The 25,246-nt window shown below is 41.6% G+C and overlaps 1 protein-coding gene across 1 annotated transcript in view; it reads right to left on the bottom strand.

Moving 5' to 3' along the window:
- Positions 1–708: 708 nt before the first annotated feature.
- Positions 709–25,246, bottom strand: part of LOC144600416 (uncharacterized) — a 140,044-nt gene continuing 115,506 nt past the window's right edge. The window contains exon 2 of the mRNA XM_078412010.1: positions 709–1,096. Within this exon, the coding sequence (XP_078268136.1) occupies positions 788–1,096 (309 nt within the window). The 3' untranslated portion in view covers positions 709–787. The remainder of the gene's footprint in view (positions 1,097–25,246) is intronic.

Below are 25,246 nucleotides of genomic sequence, written 5' to 3'. Positions count from 1 at the left end.
TTTACACTTTCTCTGTAGCTGAAACATTATTTTTTGCACTATTTTCTCTTTTGCACTACCTGTTGTAATCATGTATAGTGTGATTGCACACATGTATTGTATGATTTGCCTGATAGCACACAAAACAATGTTTTTCACTGTTTCTTTATACACGTGGCAATAATACACCAATATCATTGCCAATACCAAACAAAGCTAAATGGTTTGCAACGTCATATTGATCCACCATTTTTAACAGAATATTTATTCACAACATGGTTTCACCTAATAACTTTCAAATGAGATGGGTCACCGCAGGCTATTTTCTGTGTCAATTTACTAAGAAGCTACAGCAATTTCTCCCTTAAAAGGTTCATTTTTCATTTTTTAAATACAATAAAGGAAATATAGTAGCACAGAAATTATATGCTAGAAATTAACTTCATCACAGAGTGTGTGAAAATGAAAGCAGAAAATTCACAGTTCAAGATTCAAGATTCAAGATTCAAGATAGCTTTATTTGTCATCCAATATTGGACGAAATTCAGTCACCCACAGTCCAACAATAAAAGCATTAAATAAGCATTAAAATTACACAACCCCAAAAAAAAACCAAAACACAGTCCAACAATAAAAGCATTAAATAGGCATTCAAATTACACAACCCCAAAAACACACAAAACACAGTCCAACAATAAAAGCATTAAATAGGCATTCAAATTACCCAACCCCAAAAACACACAAAAAAGAAACATCCATCAAAGAAACATCCATCACAGTGAGTCTCCTCCTCCAGTCCTCTCTCTCCTCACTGTGATGGAAGGCCACAATGTCTTTCCCTTCTCCTGCTGTCCTCGCCCGCAGTCAGGTTGTTGTGGTTGCAGGCCGCACCGGACGGTCCACAGCGGGCCAAGCCCAAGGCGAGTCGCAGCCGCTCCCGCAGCCTCCGAAGACGGCCGGCTCCGCCGATGATAAGTCCGATCCGGGGCGGGCGAACACGCTGCTGCTGCTGCCGCTGTTGCTGCACGTCGGGGCGGTTGTGGCTCCCGACATTGAAGCCCCCGCCCAGCAGAGAAATATCCCGCGGCATATCCCGCGGCATATCAGTTGGCAAACTCTGGATCATAAAGTGTCAGAAAGTAAAGTTTGCATGTTTATTGTAATGGTGTATTAATCATGGACTTGATAGGGTAACTTCAGCAATTCCACCCACTTTGTGAGAAAATACATTTTAGACAAGCCAGTGATCACAAAATGTGTAACAAAAGTCAATAACGTTTTATTGCTGCTAGTTGTTTTTCATTATGTACACATAACTAACAAACTTTTGTTTTTGAATTGCATTCTACAATCAAGTCATAATTTAAAACCAATAATATAAATGAACATCTGTCACATGGCAATGGCAAAAACACTGGTTAGTATTCAAAAACACAGGCAGTCACTTCAATGAAATGCATGGGAGAGTACATTCATTATGGTCAAATGTGTGGCACCTCCACGCATTAGATGTTAATGAATGTAGGTGAAGAAACCAGTGACTGGTGCACCAACATGTGTTTAGCATTTGTGAGCATAGATGAATTTCTGCCACATCGAATCCTTCAGGACAATATCATTATGATGGTGCAATTATTGTACCCAATGATAATTCCTGAACAGTAAAAATGTAAAATTATACCCTTCCATTCATAGAAACATAGAAACATAGAAAATAGGTGCAGGAGTAGGCCATTCGGCCCTTCGAGCCTGCACCGCCATTCAATATGATCATGGCTGATCATCCAGCTCAGTAACCTGTACCTGCCTTCTCTCCATACCCCCTGATCCCTTTAGCCACAAGGGCCACATCTAACTCCCTCTTAAATATAGCCAATGAACTGGCCTCTACTACCTTCTGTGGCAGAGAATTCCACAGACTCACCACTCTGTATGAAGAAATGTTTTCTCATCTCAGTCCTAAAAGACTTCCCCCTTATCCTTAAGCTGTGACCCCTGGTTCTGGACTTCCCCAACATCGGGAACAATCTTCCCGCATCTAGCCTCTCCAACCCCTTAAGAATTTTATATGTTTCAATAAGATCCCCCCTCAGTCTTCTAAATTCCAGTGAGTATAAGCCTAGTCTATCCAGTCTTTCTTCATATGAAAGTCCTGCCATCCCAGGGATCAATCTGGTGAACCTTCTCTGTACTCCCTCTAAGGCTAGAATGTCATTCCTCAGATTAGGAGACCAAAACAGTACACAATACTCCAGGTGCGGTCTCACCAAGGCCCTGTACAACTGCAGCAGAACCTCCCTGCTCCTATACTCAAATCCTCTTGCTATGAATGCCCTCATTCACAAATGATAAATCCTTATATTTTCCAAATCAAATATTGTACAGATAATATTTTGGCATGTGCTCTATTAAGTTTAAAGCTTTTTCATTTTAGATGATCATTGGATCATTGGATCATTACATTTTTTTTAAAATGGAGTGTCAGTAATAAGTTCCTCATGAGCACATTATGTTCATTGGCAAGATCCCAGTTCGCAATTTATTATTCATTATTTTCTTCCACATTTAATTTCCTTCCTTTATGAAAGACTCCATAATTTCAAAAGGGAATATATATTAATTGTTATACTCTTTTCAATAAATGTTTAACATTATGTTTAAAATAACTGTGGGACCCATTTTCTTCTGTTGATCCTTAATCATGAATGGTAACAATTTAACAATTTTATAAAAAATACATTCCTTAGTTTAGTTTAATTTAGTTTAGTTTAGAGATACAGCACAGTATAGGCCCTTCGACCCACTGAGTCCGCATCGACCTGCGATCCCCGCACATTAACACTATCTTACACACACGAGGGACAATTTACAATGATACCAAGCCAATTAACCTACAAACATGTATGTCTTTGGAGCGTGAGAGGAAACCGAAGATCTCGGAGAAAATCCACATGGTCATGGGGAGAACATACAAACTCCGTACGGACTCCTTAACCCTATTAATATCAGTGTTGCTTCCATCTTTTATACAGCTCTATTCAGCACTCACTAATATTTCAAGATGTATTGCTCTTTCTGGATCCCATTATTTTACTTATTTATCCCGAGCTTGCACAACCTGCAACTGGGACATGAGCTGAACTAATGTGAAATATCATTTAGCAATTCTGTTGCAATCTGGCAAGTGGTTTGAATCTGCTTTATAGGGGCCCTTCACAATCTTTAATGTTCTTCTGACACTTGATATAAATTAAAAATCTATTGCGCCAACATTCATGCACCATTTTCTTTTCCAAATGTTTTTTCACTACTCTAATACTCTTATCTACCCCCTGGATAGCTGCACAGGATAGATGCTTAGTATTTTTCCCCCATGGTGAATATGTCAAAAGCAAGAGAGCATTGCTTTAGAGTGAGAAGGGGCAATTTTAGATAAGATTTATGAGCCATTTTTTCTACACTGACAGTGATAAGTACCTGTAATTCTTGGGGAAATGGTGAAAGTAGATACAGTAGCATTATTTTAGAGGCATTTAGGTAGGCATATGAATAGGGAGAGAATGGAGGGATATGCAGTTTAAATTGGTATTGTAGTTGGCACAGGTATCGTAGGTTGAAGAGCCAGTTCCTGTGCTGTGCAAAGTTCTATATAATGCTGCCATTGGCTTTTACCAATTACCTGTGACATTTGCAACCCCAGTGAATCACGTTTTTAGGTTTCTAAAATGAACTACAAGTGTTGGGGGAGGTGTGGCGGCACAGTGGCACAGTGGTAGACTTGCTGCCTTACAGCACCAGAGACCTGGGTTTGATTCTGACTATGGGTGCTGTCTGTACAGAGTTCGTACCTTCTCCCTGTGACCATGTGGGTTTACTCTGGGTGTTCCAGGTTCCTCCCACACTCCAAAGATGTACAGGTTTGTAGGATAATTGGCTTCTGTAAAATAATTGTCAATAGTGTGTGGGATGGTACTAGCGTACAGGGTGATCGCTGGTCGGCGGGGCCTTGGCGGGCTGAAGGCCCTGTTTCCATGCTGCATCTCCAAAGTCTAAAGTCTTAAGTTGGAGACTGGTGAATATTTAAGAATATCCTAGTAAGGTGATTAAGGGATGAGGGAAATGAGAATAGAGATAGCATGATTTAGAACCATTATTTGAATAGATTATTAAAAAAAACACACTAGAAACAAGTAACTGCAGATGCTGGTTTACTAAAAAGACACAACATGCTGGAGTAACTCAGTGGTTTCAGCAACATTTCTACCTGGAGAATATGTATAGGTGATGTTTCAGGTCGGTACCATTCTGCAGATGTCACTGGTTGACCATGGTGTAAATCATTGCCATTCTAATCTGTTTTCCTTTAAAAGCTGCAAATGTCTGCCCCCCAAGCATTCCATTCAATAAAGGAAACAGTGCTGGAAGTTGTACAGTGCTTGAAATGACACATTAAAATAACTCTGTGAAGTTTGCACGTCATCCATTTTTGCAAGTCTCTTCCCCCTTCCCCACCAACAACAGTAATCAAGTATGCTTCAATGTGCATTGAGGCCCTTTGTCCAGACTGTGCAATGCAAAGGAGTTAGATGGCGGGTTTGGTTTCTGAAAGGATTGGTAGAGGATCAGGGGAATGATCAGCTGTGGAGACGAGGGACAATGGGGAGAGGTTCTGGACTCCCCCAACATCGGGAACATGTTTCCTGCATCTAGCTTGTCCAATCCCTTAATAATTATATATGTTTCTATAAGATCCCCTCTCATCCTTCTAAACTCCAGTGAAAACAAGCCTAATCTTTTCAATCTTTCCTCGTATGACAGTCCCACCATCCCAGGGATCAATCTCGTGAACCTACGCTGCACTGCCTCAATTACAAGGATGTCCTTCCTCAAATTAGGAGACCAAAACTGTACACAATACTCCAGATGTGGTCTTACCAGGGCCCTATACAACTGCAGAAGAACCTCTTTACTCCTATACTGAAATCCTCTCATTATGAAGGCCAACATTAGCTTTCTTCACTGCCTGCTGTACCTGCACGCCAACTTTTAGTGACTGGTATACAAGGACACCCAGGTCTCGCTGCACTTCCCCTTACCTAACCTGACACCATTGAGATAATAATCTGCCTCCTTGTTTTTACCGCCAAAGTGGATAACCTCACATTTATCTATATTATACTGCATCTGCCACGCATCTGCCCACTCACTCAACCTGTCCAAGTCACCTTGCAACTTCCTAACATCCTCTTCGCAGTTCACACTGCCACCCAGTTTTGTGTCATCTGCAAACTTTTCACATACCTAAAGGAGCATTTACTATCCTCCTTTATATTCTTGGCTGGCTTACCTTCATACTTCATATTTTCTCGCTATATTGCCTTTTTAGTTACCATCTGTTGATCTTTAAAAACCCTCTGGCATCCCACTCATCTTTGCTATGTTATGTCTTCTCTTTTAGTTTAATACTGTCCTTTACTTCCCTTGTCACCCATGGTCGCCTCTTACTCCCCTTAGAATCTTTCCGCCTCTTTGGAATGAAATGATCCTGCATCTTCTGGATTATTCCCAGAAATTCCTGCCATTGCTGTTCCACTGTCATCCCTGTTAGTCCCTTTCCAGTCAACTTTGGCCAGCTCCTCCCTCATGCCTCCACAATCCCCTTTGTTCAAATGCAATACTGACACTTCCGATTTTACCTTCCCCCTCTCAAATTGCAGATTAAAACTTATCATATTATGGTCATTACCTCTTAATGGTTCCTTTACCTTGAGTTCCCTTATCAAACCTGGTTCATTGCACCGGATGTTGGAACAAGCTGAAAGGTTCACACCGGCACAGTTAAGCCTTCCACTTTCAGAACTGCTCTTTCCGACTGAGAAAACTTTGGTCACGAGTGGCTGCTCTAATTCTTGACACATTTCCATTCTGAAGAAGCACTACGCACTGCATACCTTTCCCACACAAGCAGAATTCTGCTCTCAATAAAAGTCTGAGAAGATCATTTGCATCAATAAAACTTATTAGTTTCTCAGGGGGGGAAGATCTGCCCATGAGACAAGCAACAGATGCATAACAGGCTTTCTTCATTAAAATAGCTCTGTGAAGTTTGCGCGTCATCCATTTTTGCAAGTCTCTTCCCCCTTCCCCACCAACAACAGTAATCATGGCCCCGTATGCTTCAATGTGCACTGAGGCCTTTTGTCCAGACTGTGCATAACATGTAAAGTTTGCTTCCCATATGGTATCATTATCATGTTTCCTGACTGTGGCAGAGGATGCTGGTGGGGTGAAGGTAGAGCTGCCAGAAATCCCGTCTCTTGAGGAATGCACGATATTTAGATGGAAATACACAGACCCACTTTAAATTGTTCCCCTGCAAAGATTTCTTTACTTCTGTAAAATTAAAGAATGTTTCTTTACGAAGGAGATGAGGAGGATTTTTTTTTGTCAGGGGGTGGTGAATATGTGGAACCATTGCCACAGGCGGCAGTGGAGGCCAACTCAATGGATATCTTTAAGGCAGAGATAGATAGATTCTTGAATAGGACGGCTGTCAGGGTTATGGGAAGACAGGAGAATGGGGTTAAGAGGGAAAGATAAATCAGACATGATTGAATGGCATAGACTTGATGGGCCGAATGGCCAAATTCTGCTTCTATCATTTATGAACTTATGAAGTTATAACAAAGGTCAACTGTAGCTGAGTTTTGCATAAAAGCACCAAGAAATATCCACAGCAATTGTAGGTGTGCTTACATATTGGTGACAGTGAGAACATCAGAAGGTGGGGTGCAGCAGAGTACGAGAAAAATTATCCCTTATTTTGAAAAAAACTCTGAAATGTTCATACTGTTAGTGAGAGTAGATTAGAGGCCATGGAGAACAGATAAGTCATCGGATTATTGGTACGGGGTTATTCGGAGCGGAAGGAGGGGTGGGGGGGAGTGGGGAGGGTGGTTTTGATGGCAGAGAAGGTTAGCAGAAAATGAAACAAAGTGCTGGAGTAACTCAGCGGATCATACTGCCACTCTGGGGGACATGGGTGGGTAAAGTTTTGGGTCAGGATCCTTCTTCAAACTAATTGGTCTCGGGGGAGAAAGCTGAAAGAGAGATGGGGACCGGACAAAGCCTGGGAAGTGATAGATGGATAGAGGACGGGGAGGGGGGTTGGGGAGTTGATAAACAGGTAAATGGACAATGGCCGGAGATAAAAAGAAGACAAACTGTGAGATAAAAAGAGGCATGAAATGTGAAGCCGGTGGAAGGAGATGGGGGAGGAGGGGGGAGGAGAATGAGGAACAACATAGAGGGAGAAATTAGTGCATTTCCAAGTGGGGCACAGGGAAGAGGAGGGAAAAAAAGTGGGATGTGTTTTAGGGGGGTGCAGTTTGGTTAGTTACCTAAAATAGGAGAATTTAATGTTCATATTGTTGGGTTATCAGCTACCCAAATGGAATAAGGGGTAGTGTTTCTCTAGTTTGCATGTGGCCTCACTTTGGCAATGGAAGAAGTTCAGGACAAAAATGGTCAGTATGAGAATGGGTAGGGGAGATAAAATGGTTAGCAACTGGGAGATCCAGCAGGTCTTGGCAAACCGAGCGCAAGTTTTTGGCAAAGCAGTTACCTACTCAATGCTTGGTCTTGCTGCTGTAAAGGTGAGCACATCCAGAGCATCAGAGACAAGGCTAGAGGAGATGGACACAAACCTCTATTTCACTTGGAAGGATTGCTGGGGTCCTTGGATGCATTGAGTGAGGAGTAAGGTTGCAGGGGAAACTACTGGTTGGGTGGAGGGGAGGGAAGAGGGGTTGGTTTGAGTGGGAAGGGATGAGTGAACCAAAGATGCGGAAGGGGAGTTCTCTGTGGAAAGCATAAAGAGGTGTGGATGGGAAGACATGACTGGTGGAGGGATCATGTTGAAGGTGGTGGAAATGTTGGAGAATGATGTAGTAGGAAAGAACTGCAGATGCTGGTTTAAATCGAAGGTAGACACAAAACGCTGGAGTAACTCAGCGGGACAGGCAGCTTCTCTGGAGAAGGGGCTCGACCCGAAACGTCACACATTCCTTCTCTCCAGAGATGCTGCCTGTCCCATTGAGTTACTCCAGCATTTTGTGTCTCCCTTGGAGAATGAAGTGTTGGATTCAGAAGCTGGTGGGGTGAAAGGTGAGGACCAGGGGAACTCTATCCTTGTTTCATGTGGAGCAGAACTGTGTAACACTGAATAGACATTGATGAGGGATCAATCTACAACAGCAAGGGAAAAACCATGTTTACCAACGAAGGAAGACATCTCAGATATGATAGAATGGAAAGCCTCATCTTGGGAGCAGAGAAATCGAGAATAGGGAATGGCATCTTTACAAGAGGCAGGGTAGGAGGAGGCGCAGTCCACATAACTGCGGGAGTCAGTGGGTTTATAGTAGACATCAGTCAATAGTCTGTCCACTGTGATGGAGACAGAGAGTTTGAGAAAGGGTAAAGTGGTTTCAGTCCAAGTGAATTTGCAGGCAGAGTGAAAGTTAGTGGTGAAGTTGGTGAAATCAACAAGTTCTCTACGGATGTAGGAGGCAGCCCCGATGCAGTCATCGATGCATCACAGAAAAAGTTGGGGGATGGTGGCAGTGTACATTTGGAACTGTTGGATGTAAACAAAAAGGTAGGCAGTGCTGGGATCCACGTGGGAGCCAATGGCTACTCCTTTAACTTGAAGAAAGTGAAAGGAGTCAAAAGAGAAGTTGTTAAAGGTTAGCAATGTAGCCGGAAGCCCAACAGAAGACATTAATACTCCACCTGGGTCACACACCATTCTTTGCCTGCATCCTAGTTTTCCTTTAGTTGTCAGGTTTCTTGAAGCTCATTGATGTTAAAGATGGAAACATAGCCTGATTTAGCCATTAAAATGACAGATTTCTGGATCTATTTCCACCTCGAAATCCATCTCTGTTAAAATTGGAAGTGTACTGGCTTATAATAGGTTTAGGTAAAATTTATTTGAAATTGAATTTCCTACTTGACTTAAATGTTAAAATTACTCCCATGAACCTGTTTAAAATAAAGGATTATCTCCTCCATTGAAATAATATATCAGATGAATATCAAAATGTTATACACTTAACTGCTAATACCATGAGCAGCAACTTACAGTTAATAATTCCCAAGTACAATGTTACAAGATAAATCTAATAAAAATCCCCACATGTGTGGAGGTGGTAGTATTTTTATTTGGAATGAAAAATTTCATTTGTAAAACAGAGCAGATACATTTCATTGCAATGTAGATTTTTCTTTAACTGTAAAGATAATACAAATCTGTACTTTACTATTTGTTTCTGTTTGAAGGTATGCACTTACCTAGAGTCCAGTGCATTTTAATAATCCCCATGCACTACTCTAGCATACTGGTTAGAGACTCTTGTCTGCAGTAAATTAATTTCTCGGCAGCAGAGACAATTTAATCTGCTACCAACAGCATGCATATATTCACCAAAGAAGGACACATTACAACATTTTCTCATTTTCTTCAATTACTCTTTTGTACATTGTAGCTCTGCATTTCTGGGAATTTTTGTCTTCCATTATTGTAGCATTGGGAATCTCAAATATTCATATCTTGGACTGAAGTTGTTCGTCTGCTGACGACAAGTATAATCAAATTGTTTTATTAATGGAAGGATATTTATTAGCTGTGACTATATAAGGATTTCTTTTGCAATGTAACTTAGAAAGGCAGGAATTAACCAAGGTTTTACAGTCCCTAAGATCTCTTCACCCATTCAAATCAATCACGATTAACACATGATCTTATAGAAGTGTATAAAATCATGAGAGGAATAGATCGGGTAGAGTCTCTTGCCCAGAGTAGGGAAATCAAGAACCATATCTTGAGCTTAAATTTTATATTGATCTTAAGCTTAAACATTTAATTTGACCCAGTCAAAGGAGAGATTTCCAACATATTTTTAAAAATGAACATATTCTTCCTGATTTCATTCTTAAATGGCCTGGGTCCAAGATTTTAAGATATTTTAAGATACTGCACATATGAGCTTGGAATTTCACAACAGGCAATTATGTTTTGTTTTGTTATCCTATTAACTCTATAAGCAGTTATTGAATTTAGATCAGTGATGTTTCGGGTTCTGAAGAAGGGTCTCGACCTGACACATCACCCATTTCTTTTTTCCAGAGATGCTGCCTGTCCCACTGAGTTACTCCAACATTTTGTGTCTATCTTCGGTTTAAACCAGCATCTGCATTTCCTTCCTGCTCTAATATCCCTAACTGGCAGATTTTAGCTGTTAATGGTCAGGTGATACATGGGCCATTTTAACTGTGCCAAAACTAAAATATAAATTGGAACTTTGTAAGTTTATTTTTTGACTTCTTTGGATCACTGGTATTATCATTGTCAGTTTATATATAATAAAAAGGTTTTTATCAGAGTCTCCCTTTCCACCACTTCAAATTTTCTTTGCAGCTTTTCTAGTATTATATTTCTTGTTTCGATAATCACAGAACCCCAGCAAAATTTTAAGACTACGAATAGTTCTGAAATTTCCAGTGAAACCCTATGTAAGCAGAAGCAAAGCCAGAAAATGGAAGAAGTGAAGAGTTATAGCAATTAAGATATTTAAATTTTTTTATGATTTACTTCAGGGCAAAGCAGCTAGGTTTATTGCTTTAATTTTACCACAGAAACAATGTGTTTTCCCCATGCCAAGATATCTTAACCATCTCAAAAGCTTCCCAAATGACTTTACTAAGGTTTACTTGAGTTTAAAAAGCTCAAGTAACTCAGCCATCCAGGCAGCATTCCTGGTGGACATGGATAGGCGATGTTTCTGCTGCCTGAGCCATTGACTTACTCTAGCATGGTAGTTTACTCAAGAATCCAGCATCTGTAGTTCCTTATGTCTCCAAATTACATTACTGTTTGCTGCATCATTACTGCAGATCCTGGTGGTTGCCACCTGCAATAATCTGCATTCTGCTTCTCACTCTTAATCAGGTAGTGATTCCCCAAATAAGTTCAAGAATAAATCCTGGATTCAGCCCAATGTCAGACCAGAAGAGTGGTGCAGTCAAGTCAAGTCAAGTCAATTTTATTTGTATAGCACATTTAAAAACAACCCACGTTGACCAAAGTGCTGTACATTTGATTAGGTTCCAATAGAAAAAAAAATGAAAACATACAGTAGTACGCAAACAGTTCACAGCGCCTCCTCAATGAGCCTCAAACGCTAGGGAGTAGAAATATGTTTTGAGCCTGGACTTAAAGGAGTCGATGGAGGGGGCAGTTCTGATCGGGAGAGGGATGCTGTTCCACAGTCTAGGAGCTGCAACCGCAAAAGCGCGGTCACCCCTGAGTTTAAGCCTAGACCGCGGGATAGTGAATAGCCCCAAGTCGGCCGATCTGAGGGACCTGGAGTTAGAGAGGGGGGTTAGAAGATTTTTGATGTGGGGGGGGAGTGTCCATTTAGGGCTTTATACGTGAATAGGAGGAGCTTGAAGTTGATTCTGTACCGTACAGGGAGCCAGTGGAGAGAGGCCAGAATCGGGGTGATGTGGTCCCTTTTACGGGTACCCGTCAGGAGTCTCGCTGCGGCGTTTTGGACCAGTTGCAGGCGGGACAGGGAAGATTGGCTGATCCCAGTGTATAGGGAGTTGCAGTAGTCTAGGCGGGAGGAAATGAAAGCGTGAATGATTTTTTCTGTGTCGTCGAATTTGAGGAAAGGTTTGAGTTAGAGTTGCTGCCTCACAGCACCAGAGACTTGGGTTCAATCCAGAATATGGATGTTGTCTGCAGGGAGTTTGTACGTTCTCCCTGTGACCGCATGGGTTTTCTCAGAGTGCTCCAGTTTCCTCCCACATTCCAAAGATGTGCAAGGTTGCAGTTTGATAGGGTTCTGTAAATTGTCCCCAGTGTGCAGGATAAAACTAGCATATGGGTGATCATTGGTTGGAGATTAAAAATAACCAAGTGCAATAAATCCAAGTATGCTGATGACATAAAATTCAATGAGAAATTAAGCTGTGAAGAGGTGGAAAGAAGCTACAAAGGGAAAAATCATGATAATGAATTGGACAAGAATGTGGAGATGCATGACTATGTATGTTAAATTATCCACATCAACAAGTACAGACAGAAATAGTGTTATAATAATTAAGGGGTGCATAGATGTTGGTATACAGGGGGATTTTGGGGAACACCAATCATAGATATTGGCATTCAGTTGGAAAAGTAAAGGAAACAATAGCGTTAAACGGGAATTAATTGAGGAGTAATTGAATGGAATGTTTTGATGTTTTATGAAGTGTGAGAGAATGAAGATGATCCCACTGAAATGTATATAGTTCTTAGACATGACGTTAAGATACTGTTTATCCTGGTTGGACAGTCCTGAACAGGAAGTCACAATTTTGGGGATGATTGGAGGAGAAATCTTTTCATTGGGATGTTGTGAATTCCTGGAGTTAACAAGCTCAGAGGGTTTTGGAAACTCAGTTGCTTATTTTATCAAGTCAATTATAAATATGTTTTTAAGTAGTATACACATCAAAAGATGATGAGTGAGAGGAAATGTGGAGTTTATGTATAAATGTAACCATAAACATTGAAATGTGGAACAGACCTTTTGTTTTGCATTACAAATCCCCCCCTTCCCATTTCTTGTATTATGTTGTAGCTTGATCCAACAGCCTTTCACCCATCCACTCCCAGACTAATAACACAGCATTTAATTTGGCCTCATGAACGTGTCTATAAGCTCTGATGAACGATTACTAATTTGAAACTTTTATCGTCTTTTTTTCCCCACAGGTGCAGCCTACCCAGTTGAGAATATCTAGCATTTACAAGAATTATCCCAGGAATGAGTGGGTTAACATATGATGAGTGTTTGACAGCCCTGGGCCTGTACTCGCTGGAGTTTAGAAGGATGAGGGGGGCACCTCATTGAAACTTACCAAATTGTGAAAGGCTTGGACAGAGTGGGATGTGGAGAGATGGAGAGGACGTTTCCACTGGAAGGAGATCTAGGACTAGAGGTCACTGCATCAGAATTAAAGGTTGTTCCTTTAGGAAGGAGATGAGGAGGAATTTCTTTAGTTGGGGGGGGGGGGGGGGTGAATCTGTGGAATTATTTGCCACAGAAGGTTGTGGAAGCCAAGTTAAAGGACATTTTTAAAGCAGAAATAGAAAGATTCTTGATTAGTATGTGTATCAGGGGTTATGGGGACAAGGCAAGAGAAGGGAGTTAGAAGGGAGAGATAGATCAGCCATGATTGAATGGCGGAGCACACATCATAAGATCATCAAATCTACTCCACCATTCAATCATGGCTGCAGGGAGTTTGTACGTTCTCCCTGTGACCGCATGGGTTTTCTCTCCCTCCTAACCCCATTCTCCTGCCTTCTCCCCATAACCTCTGACACCAGTACTAATCAAGAAATTAGGCTTCAAGAAATTAGACTAATCAAGACCTGATGGGCCGAATGGGCTAATTCTGCTCCTATCCATTAAGTTGACTTATGAATTCAGATGCCTCATGTACTGATACACAGAAGGATATGTGCATATTCTAGTTTGGGTTAATTGAAATCTGTCTCAATGGAACGGCTTCCTTTTTGACCAATTCTGCTGCGGCTGCTCAAAGCATTGGAAACCATATCTCCAAACCATTCTTTGAAATGCATAAAAACTTTCTGATCTGTTTGATAATCCAGAAATGTAGTTTTGTTTAGAGAAACAGCATGGAATCGGGCCCTATGGTCCAATGACAGGCCCTATGATCCAATGACAGGCCCTATGGTGCAATGACAGGCCCTATGGTCCAATGACAGGCCCTATGGTCCAATGACAGGCCCTATGGTCCAATGACAGGCCCTATGGTCGAATGACAGGCCCTATGGTCCAATGACAGGCCCTATGGTCCAATGACAGGCCCTCTGGTCCAATGAGTCCATGCTGACAGTCCACCATCCGCTCACAGTAGTTCTATCTGGAAACAGCATGGAAACAGCATGGAAACAGGCCCTCTGGTCCAATGAGTCCATGTTGACAGTCGACAATCCGCTCACAGTAGTTCTATCTGGAAACAGCATGGAAACAGCATGGAAACAGGCCCTATGCTGTTAGAAACAGCAAGGAAACAGGCCCTATGGTCCAATGGGTCCATGCTGACAGTCGACCATCCGCTCACAGTAGTTCTATCTTATCCCACTTTCTCATGCACTCGCTACATACTAGCAGCAATTTATACAGCGGCCTATGAACCCGCACGTCTTTGGGATTTGGGAGGAAACCGGAGCACCCAGAGGAAACAGGGAGAACGTGACAACTTCACACAAACAGCACCCGAGATCCGGATTGAATATGGGTCTCTGGCGCTGTGAGGCAACAGGTCTACCAGTTAGTAAAGTTATTAGGTGTCATGTTCTTACTTCTGCTTCTTCCCTGCACCCTGCTTCTTCATTTTCTTTTCTCTGTAGAACTTCATTCCTGGTTCTGCCTATGCATTTGTCTCTGACATGGATACTCACAGCTTGCTTTTCCATCTCCACATCTAATCGTTCCTCCAGCTGCGAGACCTGCAATGTACCACCCAATTAATGCAACTAACGACTTCCATTTTTAAACATGCCATGTTTTAGATCATGTTTTAAAAAGTTGAACAGGCACCAACCACAGAGTGATAATATAGTTATCACTCAATTGAAGTTAGTTGTTTCCTAAATTAAACCTTACACTTTGTTTTTATTCTGAACTTGTAAATTTCAGAACAAAAATAAATCCCTGCTGAATTTATCCACACACCTTCCTGATGACAATTTATATAATATTTTATAATTACTTTGTATAATGTATATAAACAATTATATAAATAATTCATATAATTACTTTTTGGAGCCTTGCTGGGTTGGGACTAAATGCAGTTCTAATAAAACATGGATCAGTAAATAGAAATGTTGTGATTGTTGTATTATACATCTCTGTCTATTGTTTAATTAATGGGTTTAATTTAGTTTTAAATATATGGTGAATTTTGTATTTATTATGAATCCTGCAAATATTTACACTCAGTATTTTTGTGTACAACTAAATATCAAATCATAAATGTTTTGTGATTAATGTACACTCTTTTCAGTTAAGAGCAAGAATATTAAGCCAACAGCTGTACTTTTATAAACTAGGTTTTGCATTCCGAATGAAAAAAACACCAAATTTGATACTTTGAAAGTCATTGTTGTTCAAATCAAACTGATTAATAACTGTTGAGCATTTATTTGAAACATTATTTCTAACCATATAATTATCCTATATATGTGTTGTATCCCAATGTCACCATCCAATTTACTACTATACTGAGATATATAACACTAAAGGACACCAATGTTTCCATTTAAAACTGGAGTTGGTAGTGGAATTCAACTTAAATACAGGTTATGGCACTTAATACTTTTGTCTCTTTTGTACTTAATATAATTGTATTTATTTGTTTTTGCATTTATTGCATATATGTTTTTTACGCACCGTCAGGATTGGCTATTTTTTTAATTTCGTTGTACTCGTTGCAATGACAATAAATGAATATTATTATTATTATTATAATCTCTGAATCTTCTTTCCAGAGATACACTATTCTTGGGGGAAAAGTAGGAACGGGTTACTGATTTTACATGATCAGCCATGATCATATTGAATGGTGGTGCTTGCTAGAAGGGCAGAATGGCCTACTCCTGCACCTATTTTTCTATGTTTCTATGTTATATGCACTTCCTAATCCTTTCTTTCATTCCCTCATTTTCCTCTTCCGTTCTTCCTTCCATGGACCTTGAATAAATCTGTGCGGCTTTGACCTACTGTGGTGTCCTTGCATTTTTTAATCTCTTACACACCTCATTATATTGCTTTCAAGAAGAGGGTGATCGGTGAACTGGAGAACCAGAGGTAAATTAAATTTAACTGTCATCTACCATGATTGTCACTTCAAGCAAATCTATTGCTCTATATGCCTGTAATTAGAATGCAACAGACCAGATAATAGTTTTGTGTCACACATATGGGACAATTACAATTCTATGTGAGAATGTAGATCGTTATAAGGCAATGGGTAACATTACTTCATCATTAATTTTCTTTTAGGACAGTATTTGGCTAGTTCCCATAAAGAAGGTTGATACCAAAAGAAAACACACTACATTTTTGTCTTATCTAACTTCTAGATTAGTGTAAAGACAGAAGGCATTCCCTGAAACTTCAACACTCAAAAGGGATGAAGCCAAGTTGTCAAGTCTTACCTGTCTATTTTAATTTATCTTCCAATGTCACTGTAAGTTATGGATTCAGACAATCAAGGTTGTGCATTGAATTTCATCCTTTCGATAGTACTACTTGGGTGGATGAAAGCTGAAAATACCACAGCTCTTCAGTAATTGTTCTGCAGAATTTGTCACTTAACTAACACATGGAGTTCAGGGCCATTGGTCCAGAGATAGGAATTTAAATCCCACCATGATAAGTGGAGAATTTAAATCCAAGTTATGAACATTTTAAGAAAGAAACGTATGCCAGTAATCGTGGCCATGAGGCAATTGGATTGTCCTAAAATACATGTCCCGATCATGAATGTCTTTCAGGGAAGGAAAGCTGTTGGTCTTCCCTAAACCAGCCTACGTATTAATTAAAGTGAATGACTCCTCAGTTTAGGGACAAGTAGGGATGGATGAAAAATGCTGGCATTGTCAGTGATGTTCACATCCTATGAATGAATGAAACTGCTGCCTGCGTCATTTCTGTTAGACAGATGCCATAAAGATGTTGCAAAGATTTTAAGGGGCCTTTAATTGACCTTGAGTACATTGTGCTGGACCAATTTATTTTAAATTAGTCAATACAGTGAAGGCTGTCCAAATATTGCTTTTGCTGGGAATGTGGTGACAGTGAACTGAGTCACTGGAGATACTGAAACCTGTGGATATAAAGGTCCTTATACATAATGACATGCTGGCACTCTTGGAGACCTTATCAGTAGATTCTCCCCACATTCAAAGTACATTACATTTTTATATTCTTAAGAACAAAGATAACAGCAGGTGATGCAATACAATTTAAATGTTTACAATGACATTCTTTCCTTCAATATTTTAAATCTGACAAATAGTTCCATTGAATTACATATTTAGAATGGGAGCACACAGTAACTGAGAAGCCTTCTCCAAATGTTCAAACACCTTTGCTGTGACAAAGTAATTCATAAGGATGAATTAGCTCTTGAGGACAGAGAATACAGAGACCCAAAATAAATGTTGCAAAGGCTGAGTGCACAAATATCCCAATTATTAATAGCTAGGGCAAATGGGCCGAAGACCATGTTGATGTGCCGAGTGGCAAAATAAGTCTGGTCTGGAATTTCCTTGATTTCTATCACAATGATGTAAAATAAATAAAGCTGAAAGTGTTTGACATAGGCCAATTAATACACCCCTATTGTCTTACCTGAATAATGTGATCAGTTAGTGCATTGGAAACACATGAATCAATATTTACCTTGGCAAACTCTTTGACGTCAATTCAAGATGGATTTTCCCTTTACGTGACACTGGAAGAAGCCTTCTTCCATTAGTTACTGCTCAGGTATCTGGTTGAGACCCCAAATCATTCCACAAGTCAAGAGTCTTTAGTTGTCATATATACTGACAATGGAACAAATAAATTCTTATTTGCAGCAGCTTAATAAACCTGTAAAAATCCAAAATGATAATATATAATCACTTTGAAAAAAAAAGAATAACCAAAATACTAGAGTAAAAACTAGGATCCTTAATGAAACCAAACTCTGGTAATAGAAGTCCATAGTTGCTGAGGTAAGTGTTGTGTGGTGTTCAAAAGCCTGATGGTTGTTGGGGAAAAGATATTCTTGAATCTGGTGATCATGATTTTCAGGGCCCTGTACCTTCTTCCTGATGGTAGGTGTGAAATGGAACCATGCCCAGGGAGGTGTGGGTTTTTGATGATGTTGGCTGCCTGTGCCTATTCCAGTTTGTGCTTCAGTATTGTGGCCATGCTATCAAATGTGTTGTGCATGTCATTTGTCCTCACATCTTTGTATATGGGAATTACATGCACAGAAATGGGTGATTCAACTTTCCACTCTGTACTAAAAGTGTTCAGAAATGGCGAGAACATTTAATAATCAACGTTACACGCACTTCAGTCATGCAGCTAATACAAAAATTAGTAAAGTTAATACATTTTTGAACCCTATATCTGAGAAAATAGACTGTGTAGCACCTATGTTACATTATTGTTAGATTTATACTTTTGTATATCTGAGTGAAGAATGCATTGATACTTGTAAGTATACTCTTTGTGTTTGTTGGACCTTATCATTCATGGTTATATTCTCTTTACTGACTATACATCGTTTTACTCAGCCAGCACAAAGCATGGGTCTGGAAAAAGAAACAGCTCCAATTCTGAGTCTGGAAATCTAATTATCAAACAGTGTTTCTGGAAAGCACCAAGACATGATGACAGTGGTGAAGTGGGGAAATATATATCACACAAGGGGAGGGAGTGCTGAACTAAACAAAATTAACTTTAGTTTGGGGTCATTGTCTGCATGTGTAGAAATGATTATAGTTATAACAGTCCAACACATAACCACAACATTTTTGTGCTCTGCCATCGATTTGCATGAAAGATTAACTATGACCAAATATGGGAATATACCAATTGGACAGTGGCTTTCTTCAGGCTTCGGGTCAGGTAAATGGTGGGTTTTAGGTCATCGAGCAAACAACTGAAAATCCCGCTCCCCTCCACCACCAGCCCCACAATAATATTTTCCTCCACCAACTGACAGTCATTTGCAGTCATTGGCTTCACCAAAACTATACCTCACCCACATCTCATACACCAACTCCTGCACTGACTGGTGATTGTAACTTCACCCACCACCTATTGCCGACCGCTCTTCCCTTTCCCAAGGTAGCATCCTGCACTAGGCAGGGCTTCCTCAGCCATCATTTTAGTTTGTAAAGCTTCTCATAAAATTTGCCAGTTCCTCTCTTTCAATAAACATGACTGTTTAAGTTAGTTTTATAAAACCGAATATTTAAAAGATTATTTAAAAAAGAAGTATCATTGGTCTGGATTTTATGGGCCGAGAAGAGCCACTCATGTTCGTCTCTGACCCATGAAAGGACTCTGTCGTGAGCAAATATTGCATGAAGCCATTTCAATTATCAATGGCCAGGCGCCATATGGCAGCACTGCTCTCTGGGTATAAATATCATCAAACAATGTCTGAAGAAGGGTCTCGACCCGAAACGTTTATCCAGTCTGAAGAAGGGTCTCGACCAGAAACGTCACCCATTCCTTCTCTCCTAGATGCTGCCTGACCTGCTGAGTTACTCCAGCGCTTTGTGATACCTTCGATTTGTACCAGCATCTGCAGTTATTTTCCTAAACAATGATGAGAGTAAGGCCAGTTTTTGCTGGGGCCATGACTGATCGACAATTTTTACTGTAATTTACACCATGCCTCTTGACTTAAACAGCTATCAAAAACTGTGAAATTCAGAATATTTGGAATGTTTTTGACATACGGAAATGTTCAACATCACTCCAAATCTATTAAAAATATTCAACCTGCAAAACAATTAACAATGTTATTGAACTTTAAAAAGATAAGTAAAGCAAACCACTTTAAGCATTTAAATAACCTAAAACATTCGCAATAAAGTAAATAAGCTAAAATTTCCCTTTGTCCCTTGCAGCCATTCATCTCCGTTCAAAATAGTAAAGGATGTTTGCCACAATATTTTGGGCAGATTCTCTTGTGTTAGTGTGTGGGGATTGTTTCAACTATGTGCTCTGCTATTAAACTCTGTGAGGGTCCCAAATGGATAAATACTTGGGAGAACAATGTACAGCAAGTTTGGAAGTTCTGCATCCTCAGCCTCAGACATGGAGATCCAGACTGTGGCTGAGCTCTGTACAGCAATTTCAGTTGTTATCCACAGAGCTCTCAGTCTTTCCTTTAAAAGTCCAAGTCAATAGTTCCACTTCCGATGTCGAAAAAAAAACTTCATGGCTTTAAAGTACAAATTAAAAATCTTTTTGTTGAAATTGTTTTGGGTGAAGTTTGAGGCTTGACATATGGACGGCGTCAAAACTGACAGTGACCTTTAGAGGCCAGTTGCTGCGTTAGCCTCCAACTGCTTCAATTGTGCCAAGAAATTTTTACGCCAAGATTTTGTTCTCACAGAAGGACAGCAATCATATTACAGATGGGATTTAATGTTTTCATCTCCAATTGGACTAAACTTAAAAGTGAACAAAGGAAATTGTGGAGGCATAGCACATAAGGAAATTAATTTGATCATCTGAGCTTCAATAACTTGAAGCATAAAGCTGGTTTGTGAGTGGGAGAAATGGACAGATGGAGCTCACATTGGGGAGATTATATGTTCTTCCTGTTTGTTTTAAATCAGCCACCCTCACAGTAACTTTTATTTCCTTTGGTTATAGTTTTAAGGGGAAAGGAAAAAATTGGAAAAATATGTGCTGGAATCTTGATGCACATTAGCCTGTGCAAGGTGCACTATTTACACAGCAGTTCAGGAGACCAATTCAAGCCTGACTTTTTCATTGCCTGAAGTTTCCATTGCAAATGTCTTGGGACTTTGCTGGGAGCCATGATGGAATGTGGAAAGGAGTAGACATTTTGATTTTTAGATGTGCCACTCAATACCTTGGTGATGAGATGTCGTTTGCCTTAGAGATTTGGGAAACCACCTGATCCATCCAACAGTAATGGCAGGAGGGGATTGCACTCAAAGTTACCTGGGAAGCAATGAGGGGGTGGGAGTAATAACACAATATGTTTAAATCATCTCAAACATGTAGTTCTGAAGGTATCATCCATTCCCAGTTCTGAATAACTATTCCATGAACTATTCCATGTTCCCTGCAAAGTATCTCTATCATTCAAAGGACACAAAGTGCTGAAGTAACTCACAGGGTCAGGTAGTATCTCTGGAGAATATGGATAGGTGGTATTTCGTCTCGGGATTCTTCTTCAGGCATCTGGCTATGATTTGTTTACTGTTATTTAGGAGCATGGTTGAACATTTGCCCCATCACACAAATGAATTGTGACTTCAAGTATCCTGCTAACTCCCCTCTTTTGTATTGACATTTGTGTTTTATCCTTATCAGAGCAATATAATGTCCAGCTGTGGCATTATGAATGTTTAACAGATGATCTATTTATTGATGATAATGATACTTTATTGTCACTTGTAACTACCTAGGAGCAGTGAAATTGTTTGTTTTTTGCATACAAAGTACACAAACCAGTCACGCCAAAGGCACACACAAAGTTACAAAAAGTACTCATCCCTTCTTCGTCCCCCTCACTGGGTTCCCCCGATAGTTCTCGGCCGCGTCCCCATGCTGGGTCCCCCTTTGCTCTCAGCGACGCGGCCCATCCACTCAGCTCGTCCACTCGGCCCGTCCATTAGGCCCGTCCATTAGGCCCGTCCATTAGGCCCGTCCACTCGACCATCCACTCGGCCCGTCCTCGCGGCCCATCCACGCGGCCCGTCCACTCGGCCCGTCCATTAGGCCCGTCCACTCGACCATCCACTCGGCCCGTCCTCGTGGCCCATCCACGCGGCCCGTCCACTCAGCCCGTCCACTCAACTCGTCCACTCGACCCGTCCACTCGACCCATCCACTCGACCCGTCCACTCGACCATCCACTCGGCCCGTCCATTAGGCCCGTCCATTAGGCCCGTCCACTCGACCCGTCCACTCGACCATCCACTCGGCCCGTCCTCGCGGCCCATCCACGCGGCCCGTCCACTCGGCCCGTCCACTCAGCTCGTCCACTTGACCCGTCCACTCGACCCATCCACTCGCCCATCCACGCGGCCCATCCACGCAGCCCGTCCACGCGGCCCATCCACACGGCCCGTACACTTGACCCGTCCACTCGGCCCATCCACGCGGCCCATCCACTCAGCCCGTACACTCGGCCTATCCACTCGGCCCGTCCACTCGGCCTATCCACACGGCCCATCCACTCAGCCCGTAAACACGGCCCATCCATGCGTCAAAATCCACTGAGTGTCCACTCGGCCTGTCCACTCGGCCTGTCCACTCGGCCTGTCCACTCGGCCTGTACACTCGACCCATCCACTCGGCCCATCCCCTCGACCCTTCCACTCAGCCCGTCCCACTCGGCCCGTACACGCAGCCCATATACTCGGCCTGTACACTCGGCCTATCCCCTCAACCCGTCCCACTCGGCCTGTCCACTCGGCCCGTCCACTCGGCCCTTCCACTCAGCACATCCACTCGGCCCGTCCCTTCAACCCGTCCCACTTGGCCCGTCCACTCGGCCCTCCCCTCGGCCCGTCCCACTCGGCCCGTACACGCAGCCCATACACTCGGCCCGTCCACTCGGCCCATCCCCTCAACCCGTCCGACTCGGCCAGTCCCCTCGGCCCGTCCACTCGGCCCGTCCACTCAGCCCATCCACTCGGCCCGTCCACTCGGCCGGTTCCCTCGGCCCGTCCACTCAGCCCATCCCCTCAACCCGTCCGACTCGGCCCGTCCACTCGGCCCGTCCACTCGGCCCGTCTACTCGGCCCGTCTCGACCCCAAAGTTCCGTTATCGGCCTGACTATTCAAGGCTCCAACCCATCCTCGAGGCTTTGAACCATCCTCAGCTCTGCTTCGTCCTCGGCCTGACCTGTCTGTATGGTGTCTGTGTGCTGTCTGTGTGGAGTCTATATGTTCTCCATGTGACCACGTGGGTTTTCTCCGTGTGCCACAGTTTCCTCATACACTCCAAAGACGTAGAGGTTTGTAGGCTAATTGGCTCGGTAAAATTGTAAATTGTCCGTAGTGTATGTAGGATAGAGACTCAGTTGGCCTAAGGGCCTGTTTCCATGATATATCTCTAAACTATAATTGGTCATGTTTGGTATTGATATTTTCCACATGATATTTTCCCCATTACACTTCCCTACTGTGAGATCTTGAAAATGATAGGTACAACTACATTTAAATAATCAGTAAGGAAAAGAAAAGGAAAGGGATATTAATAATATAACCATGCAAAAAGTTTGAGGTGGTTTGAAAATAGTAGAGACGGAAGTTGCGATGCTGCATGGTCCTTATTTCCTAAACCTAGTTTTTAAGCATCATTGTGAGCTTACCATTATTCCCTAATGAGTTAATGGGAGGGAATAAAGCCAAAATTTTGCATTATGTACAAATGAATGAAAAATTGGCTCCCCTGCATTAAGATGGATGATAGTTCACAGTTAAATTCATTACACATATTAAACCTGTTCTTTCCCTTGGGGCCTGCGATAAGCTAGCTGTTGTGTGTTGCCAAATGGAAGCATGTCTCCAGCTAAACAGGATGGGTGCGGTAGCACTTTCATGAGCTTGGAACAATGGCTGATGTGCTACTGCATTACACACAAAGTGAGCCAAAGCATCAGGCTTTCAAAATAAGACATGAGTACTTCTCTTTACACTCAAAACAGAAGGTGAGAAGTAAGGGAGTTCTGTACACCCAGCTCCAGCTAACATGATAAATAAACTCAATGCAGAGCTATAGTTATTGCACCCACTGCATACGAGATATAATTGTAATGATGTGTTGCAGCCGTGTAAAATGAGAACCCTAGGATTTATGACCAATGTGCTCCTTGCACAGGCGTTTTGCATGCAGCTTCACTACACTGATCCTTATAGCAACAATAAACATGGGCAAAAAATAGAGCAAATTTGTAAAGATGGAAGTTTTCCTTTTACTTCAATCTCTGATTGTGACTCAAGATAAAGTGTACTGTTTGTTTTCAGCAGATTTGGTATCAAAGTTAGGAAGGGAAAAATGGAGTTAAGAGTGCAAATCTTGGGAAAACATGCCACAGGCAGCACAGCCACATTCCCCTTGCACCGTGGAGAGCCATTTGGCACAACGTTGTATTTTCCTTTCTGTTGAACCACAAGGCTGGCCTCCCAGAAATATGAGAATCTAACCGTTGCTATCAGTTTGTAACTCTGAAAGAGCATGCAAAATTCATTAACCCCGAGAACGTTCATGTTTAAAAATATCTGACGCTGCTCCAGTCACAACAAAAGCTGACTTCAGACATTCTTGAGACAAGATTGTTTTTTGTATCATGTGTCTCTCATGTGAGCAGTGGAGATGAAATCGTTCACATTTCAACAGATCTGCAGAAATTATATTTCTTTCATGTGCTTATCTCTTCACACTTTTCTCCAAATGACACTGTAATGGCGGTTTCTATACCTTCTCAAAGTCCAACTGCTCGGGGATGGAATGGAGGTACAGGTTACACACACCCCGCACTCTGAGATAACAAAAACAGATCTTCCAAACGCTGTTTCTTGATTAATTGGTCTTTATCAAAGTAGCACAAATCAAAAGAGTAATTCATAACTTTTCGTTCTTAGCAACTGTTTCTTCTTCAAACAATACAGTAAAAATCGTGTAGTCGTTACCGTGTGGTCCTTGTGAGTGTAGCTGGCGCTAGAGGGGCAGTCGTGAGTGTGACTGGCGCGAGCGTGATAAAAAACTGTATTCTCTCCATCTTCCGAGACTAAACTGACCCACAATCTCTGTCGCTAGGCTAACCTCCTCCAATGTAGACACTCCCCATTACGTATCAAATCACGCCCACAAGCGTGCAAAAAAGACAGAAACTAGAAATATTAAACATGGCCATAATACAATGACAGAAACTAAATTAAGTGTAAATGGCTCCTACAGACACATTGGGCAGAAATCATCCCAGGTCACTTGCACTCAATCTGCAGTATGGTGCTGCATTCCATTTACCAAAATCTGGACCCTTTGAATTAAACGGAACTAATTTCAGGCAACAAAATAAAACACACCGCGGTTATCATTCTGCGTACTGAGTGCAAGTGAGCAAGGCCAAATCTGGAAAAAGATAGGGAAGTGAGATCACAAGATTAAATAGGGCAGATGTTGGTAATCTGCAATAAAAGCAGGGAATATTGGAAATGCTCAGTCTGTCTAGCAGGATCAGCACAATAAAAAAATAGAGTAGGCCACCAACCCCCTCAAACCTCATCTGCCATTCAATTTGATCGTATTTGGTCAATGCTGATCTCAACTCCTTTGTGTCAGTTCCCATGCTCTTCATCTCCTTAATCTTTCAAACCTGTGAAGGAGGAATGCACTA

This window comes from Rhinoraja longicauda, chromosome 1 (assembly GCF_053455715.1).
Source record: "Rhinoraja longicauda isolate Sanriku21f chromosome 1, sRhiLon1.1, whole genome shotgun sequence".
Lineage (NCBI taxonomy): Eukaryota > Metazoa > Chordata > Chondrichthyes > Rajiformes > Arhynchobatidae > Rhinoraja > Rhinoraja longicauda.
Note: the sequence above shows the minus strand (reverse complement) of the source record. Positions and strands in the feature narration are given on the sequence as shown.